General features: G+C 54.1%; 1 protein-coding gene across 1 annotated transcript in view; it reads left to right on the top strand.

Annotated features, from left to right (window-relative positions):
- Positions 1 to 1,803: 1,803 nt before the first annotated feature.
- LOC144489597 (uncharacterized) overlaps positions 1,804 to 6,802 on the top strand; it is a gene marked incomplete at both ends in the record, with an annotated part of 21,779 nt that continues 16,780 nt past the window's right edge. Inside the window, one exon of the mRNA XM_078207460.1 lies at positions 1,804 to 3,292. Within this exon, the coding sequence (XP_078063586.1) occupies positions 1,804 to 3,292 (1,489 nt within the window). The remainder of the gene's footprint in view (positions 3,293 to 6,802) is intronic.

Genomic DNA, 6,802 nt, shown 5'->3' with positions numbered 1-6,802 from the left:
CTCTCTCCCTCTCTCTCTCTCTCTGTCTCTCTCTCTCTCTGTCTCTCACACTCTGTATCTCTCTCTCTCTCTCTCTCTCTCGGTCTCTCACACTCTGTATCTCTCTCCCTCTCTCTCTCTCTCTCGGTCTCTCACACTCTGTATCTCTCTCCTTTTCTCTCTCTGTCCCTCACACTCTATCTCTCTCCCTCTCTCTCGGTCTCTCACACTCTGTATCTCTCTCCCTCTCTCTCTCTCTGTCTCTCTCTCTCTCTGTCTCTCACACTCTTTATCTCTCTCTCTCTCTCGGTCTCTCACACTCTGTATCTCTCTCTCTCTCTCTCGGTCTCTCACACTCTGTATCTCTCTCTCTCTCTCTCGGTCTCTCACACTCTGTGTCTCTCTCCCTCTCTCTCTCTCTCTCTCGGTCTCTCACACTCTGTATCTCTCTCCCACTCTCTCGGTCTCTCACACTCTGTATCTCTCTCCCACTCTCTCGGTCTCTCACACTCTGTATCTCTCTCCCTCTCCCTCTCGGTCTCTCACACTCTGTATATCTCTCTCTCTCTCGGTCTCTCACACTCTGTATCTCCCTCCCTCTCTCTCTCGGTCTCTCACACTCTGTATCTCCCCCCCTCTCTCTCTCTCGGTCTCTCACACTCTGTATCTCTCTCCCTCTCTCTCTCGGTCTCTCACACTCTGTATCTCCCTCCCTCTCTCTCTCGGTCTCTCACACTCTGTATCTCTCTCCCTCTCTCTCTCGGTCTCTCACACTCTGTATCTCTCTCCCTCTCTCTCTCGGTCTCTCACACTCTGTATCTCTCTCTCTCTCTCGGTCTCTCACACTCTGTATCTCCCTCCCTCTCTCTCTCGGTCTCTCACACTCTGTGTCTCTCCCTCTCTCGGTCTCTCACACTCTGTATCTCCCTCCCTCTCTCTCTCGGTCTCTCACTCTCTGTATCTCTCTCCCTTTCTCTCTCGGTCTCTCACACTCTGTATCTCTCCCTCTCTCGGTCTCTCACACTCTGTATCTCCCTCCCTCTCTCTCTTGGTCTCTCACACTCTGTATCTCTCCCTCTCTCGGTCTCTCACACTCTGTATCTCCCTCCCTCTCTCTCTCGGTCTCTCACACTCTGTATCTCTCTCCCTCTCTCTCTCGGTCTCTCACACTCTGTATCTCTCTCTCTCTCTCGGTCTCTCACACTCTGTATTTCCCTCCCTCTCTCTCTCGGTCTCTCACACTCTGTATCTCCCTGCCTCTCTCTCTCGGTCTCTCACACTCTGTATCTCTCTCCCTCTCTCTCTCGGTCTCTCACACTCTGTATCTCTCTCTCGGTCTCTCACACTCTGTATCTCCCTCCCTCTCTCTCTTGGTCTCTCACACTCTGTATCTCTCTCCCTCTCTCTCTCGGTCTCTCACACTCTGTATATCTCTCCCTCTCTCTCTCGGTCTCTCACACTCTGTATCTCCCTCCCTCTCTCTCTCGGTCTCTCACACTCTATCTCCCTCCCTCTCTCTCTCGGTCTCTCACACTCTGTATCTCCCTCCCTCTCTCTCTCGGTCTCTCACACTCTGTATCTCCCTCCCTCTCTCACACTCTGTATCTCTCTCTCTCTCTCGGTCTCTCACACTCTGTATCTCCCTCCCTCTCTCTCTCGGTCTCTCACACTCTGTATCTCTCTCTCTCTCTCGGTCTCTCACACTCTGTATCTCTCTCTCTCTCTCGGTCTCTCACACTCTGTATCTCCCTCCCTCTCTCTCTCGGTCTCTCACACTCTGTATCTCTCTCTCTCTCTCGGTCTCTCACACTCTGTATCTCTCTCTCTCGGTCTCTCACACTCTGTATCTCCCTCCCTCTCTCTCTCGGTCTCTCTCACTCTGTATCTCCCTCCCTCTCTCTCTCGGTCTCTCACACTCTGTATCTCTCTCTCTCTCGGTCTCTCACACTCTGTATCTCCCTCCCTCTCTCTCTCGGTCTCTCACACTCTGTATCTCTCTCCCACTCTCTCGGTCTCTCACACTCTGTATCTCTCTCTCTCTCTCTCTCGGTCTCTCACACTCTGTATCTCTCTCCCTCTCTCTCTCTCTTGGTCTCACACTCTGTATCTCTCTCCCTCTCTCTCTCGATCTCTCACACTCTGTATCTCTCTCCCTCTCTCTCTCTTGGGCTCACACTCTGTATCTCTCTCCCTCTCTCTCTCGGTCTTTCACACTCTGTGTCTCTCTCCCTCTCTCTCTCTCTCGGTCGCTCACACTCTGTATCTCTCTCCCTCTCTCTCTCGATCTCTCACACTCTGTATCTCTCTCCCTCTCTCTCCCTCTCTCTCTCTTGGGCTCACACTCTGTATCTCTCTCCCTCTCTCTCTCGGTCTTTCACACTCTGTGTCTCTCTCCCTCTCTCTCTCTCTCTCGGTCTCTCACACTCTGTATCTCTCTCCCTCGGTCTCTCACACTCTGTATCTCTCTCCCTCTCTCTCTCGGTCTCTCTCACTCTGTATCTCTCTCCCTCTCTCTCTCGGTCTCTCACACTCTGTATCTCTCTCCCTCTCTCTCTCGGTCTCTCACACTCTGTATCTCTCTCCCTCTCTCTCTCGGTCTCTCACACTCTGTATATCTCTCTCTCTCTCGGTCTCTCACACTCTGTATCTCCCTCCCTCTCTCTCTTGGTCTCTCACACTCTGTATCTCTCTCCCTCTCTCTCTCGGTCTCTCACACTCTGTATCTCTCTCCCTCTCTCTCTCGGTCTCTCACACTCTGTATCTCCCTCCCTCTCTCTCTCGGTCTCTCACACTCTGTATCTCTCTCCCTCTCTCTCTCGGTCTCTCACACTCTGTATCTCCCTCCCTCTCTCTCTCGGTCTCTCACACTCTGTATCTCTCTCTCTCTCGGTCTCTCACACTCTGTATCTCCCTCCCTCTCTCTCTCGGTCTCTCACACTCTGTATTTCCCTCCCTCTCTCGCTCGGTCTCTCACACTCTGTATCTCCCTCCCTCTCTCTCTCGGTCTCTCACACTCTGTATCTCCCTCCCTCTCTCTCTCGGTCTCTCACACTCTGTATCTCTCTCTCTCTCGGTCTCTCACACTCTGTATCTCCCTCCCTCTCTCTCTCGGTCTCTCACACTCTGTATTTCCCTCCCTCTCTCTCTTGGTCTCTCACACTCTGTATCTCCCTCCCTCTCTCTCTCGGTCTCTCACACTCTGTATCTCTCTCCCTCTCTCTCCATATCCAGGATCACTATCATTTTTGCGGAGATGTTTTGACAGTGGGCTGTGCAGTCGGAGTGGGTTGTTGTTTTGGGACCCCACTCGGAGGCAAGTTTCTTTCTAGAATTCTCTGTTTCCTCACATCTTCTTTTCTGGTCATCACCTTCTCTCTCTCCCAAATTCAATTGCGTTCTGGGAGGGTCAGTACTGAGGGAGTGCCGCACTGTCAGAGGGAGTGCCGCACTGTCAGAGGGTCAGTGCTGAGGGAGTGCCGCACTGTCAGAGGGTCAGTACTGAGGGAGTGCCGCACTGTCATAGGGTCAGTACTGAGGGAGTGCCGCATTGTCAGAGTGTCAGTGCTGAGGGAGTGCCGCACTGTCAGAGGGTCAGTACTGAGGGAGTGCCGCACTGTCAGAGGGTCAGTGCTGAGGGAGTGCCGCACTGTCAGAGGGTCAGTGCTGAGGGAGTGCCGCACTGTCAGAGGGTCAGTGCTGAGGGAGTGCCGCACTGTCAGAGGGTCAGTACTGAGGGAGTGCCGCACTGTCAGATGGTCAGTGCTGAGGGAGTGCCGCACTGTCAGAGGGTCAGTGCTGAGGGAGTGCCGCACTGTCAGAGGGTCAGTACTGAGGGAGTGCCGCACTGTCAGATGGTCAGTGCTGAGGGAGTGCCGCACTGTCAGAGGGTCAGTGCTGAGGGAGTGCCGCACTGTCAGAGGGTCAGTGCTGAGGGAGTGCCGCACTGTCAGAGGGTCAGTACTGAGGGAGTGCCGCACTGTCAGATGGTCAGTGCTGAGGGAGTGCCGCACTGTCAGAGGGTCAGTACTGAGGGAGTGCCGCACTGTCAGAGGGTCAGTACTGAGGGAGTGCCGCACTGTCAGAGGGTCAGTGCTGAGGGAGTGTCGCACTGTCAGAGGGTCAGTGCTGAGGGAGTGCCGCACTGTCAGAGGGTCAGTGCTGAGGGAGTGCCGCACTGTCAGAGGGTCAGTACTGAGGGAGTGCCGCACTGTCAGAGGGTCAGTGCTGAGGGAGTGCCGCACTGTCAGAGGGTCAGTGCTGAGGGAGTGCCGCACTGTCAGAGGGTCAGTGCTGAGGGAGTGCCGCACTGTCAGAGGGTCAGTACTGAGGGAGTGCCGCACTGTCAGAGGGTCAGTGCTGAGGGAGTGCCGCACTGTCAGAGGGTCAGTGCTGAGGGAGCCCCGCACTGTGGGAGGGTCAGTGCTGAGGGAGTGCCGCACTGTCAGAGGGTCAGTACTGAGGGAGTGCCGCACTGTCAGAGGGTCAGTGCTGAGGGAGTGCCGCACTGTCAGAGGGTCAGTGCTGAGTGAGTGCCGCACTGTCAGAGGGTCAGTACTGAGGGAGTGCCGCACTGTCAGAGGGTCAGTGCTGAGGGAGTGCCGCACTGTCAGAGGGTCAGTGCTGAGGGAGCCCCGCACTGTGGGAGGGTCAGTGCTGAGGGAGTGCCGCACTGTCAGAGGGTCAGTACTGAGGGAGTGCCGCACTGTCAGAGGGTCAGTACTGAGGGAGTGAAGAAGGGGCTTGGAGCTCCGAAAGCTTGTGTGGCTTTTGCTACCAAATAAACCTGTTGGACTTTAACCTGGTGTTGTTAAACGTCTTACTGTGTTTGATGGGGACAGTGTTGAGGGAGCTTTACTCTGTATCTAACCCTGTGCTGTACCTGTCCTGGGAGTGTTTGATGGGGACAGTGTAGAGGGAGCTTTACTCTGTATCTAACCCCGTGCTGTACCTGTCCTGGGAGTGTTTGATGGGAGACAGTGTAGAGGGAGCTTTACTCTGTATCTAACCCCGTGCTGTACCTGTCCTGGGAGTGTTTGATGGGGGACAGTGTAGAGGGAGCTTTACTCTGTATCTAACCCCGTGCTGTACCTGTCCTGGGAGTGTTTGATGGGAGACAGTGTAGAGGGAGCTTTACTCTGTATCTAACCCCGTGCTGTCCCTGTCCTGTGAGTGTTTGATGGGGACAGTGTACTGGGAGGTTTACTCTGTATCTAACCCCGTGTTGTACCTGTCCTGGGAGTGTTTGATGGGGACTGTGTCGAGGGAGCTTTACTCTGTATCTAACCCCGTGTTGTACCTGTCCTGGGAGTGTTTGATGGGGACAGTGCAGAGGGAGCTTTACTCTGTATCTAACCCCGTGCTGTACCTGTCCTGGGAGTGTTTGATGGGGGACAGTGCAGAGGGAGCTTTACTCTGTATATAACCCCGTGCTGTACCTGTCCTGGGAGTGTTTGATGGGGGACAGTGCAGAGGGAGCTTTACTCTGTATCTAACCCCGTGCTGTACCTGTTCTGGGAGTGTTTGATGGGGGACAGTGTAGAGGGAGCTTTACTCTGTATCTAACCCCGTGCTGTACCTGTCCTGGGAGTGTTTGATGGGGACAGTGTAGAGGGAGCTTTACTCTGTATCTAACCCCGTGCTGTACCTGTCCTGGGAGTGTTTGATGGGGGACAGTGTAGAGGGAGCTTTACTCTGTATCTAACCCCGTGCTGTCCGTGTCCTGGGAGTGTTTGATGGGGACAGTGTAGAGGGAGCTTTACTCTGTATCTAACCCCGTGCTGTACCTGTGCTGGGAGTGTTTGATGGGGACAGTGCAGAGGGAGCTTTACTCTGTATCTAACCCCGTGCTGTACCTGTCCTGGGAGTGTTTGATGGGGGACAGTGTAGAGGGAGCTTTACTCTGTATCTAACCCCGTGCTGTACCTGTCCTGGGAGTGTTTGATGGGGGACAGTGTAGAGGGAGCTTTACTCTGTATCTAACCCCGTGCTGTACCTGTCCTGGGAGTGTTTGATGGGGGACAGTGTAGAGGGAGCTTTACTCTGTATCTAACCCCGTGCTTTACCTGTCCTGGGAGTGTTTGATGGGGGACAGTGTAGAGGGAGCTTTACTCTGTATCTAACCCCGTGCTGTACCTGTCCTGGGAGTGTTTGATGGGGGACAGTGTTGAGGGAGCTTTACTCTGTATCTAACCCCGTGCTGTACCTGACCTGGGAGTGTTTGATGGGGGACAGTGTAGAGGGAGCTTTACTCTGTATCTAACCCCGTGCTGTACCTGTCCTGGGAGTGTTTGATGGGGACAGTGTAGAGGGAGCTTTACTCTGTATCTAACCCCGTGCTGTACCTGTCCTGGGAGTGTTTGATGGGGGACAGTGTAGAGGGAGCTTTACTCTGTATCTAACCCCGTGCTGTACCTGTCCTGGGAGTGTTTGATGGGGGACAGTGTAGAGGGAGCTTTACTCTGTATCTAACCCCGTGCTGTACCTGTCCTGGGAGTGTTTGATGGGGGACAGTGTAGAGGGAGCTTCACTCTGTATCTAACCCCGTGCTGTACCTGTCCTGGGAGTGTTTGATGGGGACAGTGTAGAGGGAGCTTTACTCTGTATCTAACCCCGTGCTGTACCTGTCCTGGGAGTGTTTGATGGGGGACAGTGTAGAGGGAGCTTTACTCTGTATCTAACCCCGTGCTGTACCTGTCCTGGGAGTGTTTGATGGGGACAGTGTAGAGGGAGCTTTACTCTGTATCTAACCCCGTGCTGTACCTGTCCTGGGAGTGTTTGATGGGGACAGTGTTGAGTGTGTTGGGGATATGATCTCTCTGGAATC

This window comes from Mustelus asterias, unplaced genomic scaffold (assembly GCF_964213995.1).
Source record: "Mustelus asterias unplaced genomic scaffold, sMusAst1.hap1.1 HAP1_SCAFFOLD_2339, whole genome shotgun sequence".
NCBI classification, from domain to species: Eukaryota; Metazoa; Chordata; class Chondrichthyes; order Carcharhiniformes; family Triakidae; genus Mustelus; species Mustelus asterias.
The sequence above is the reverse complement of the archived record's forward strand: the minus strand, read 5'-3'. Positions and strand labels throughout refer to the sequence as shown.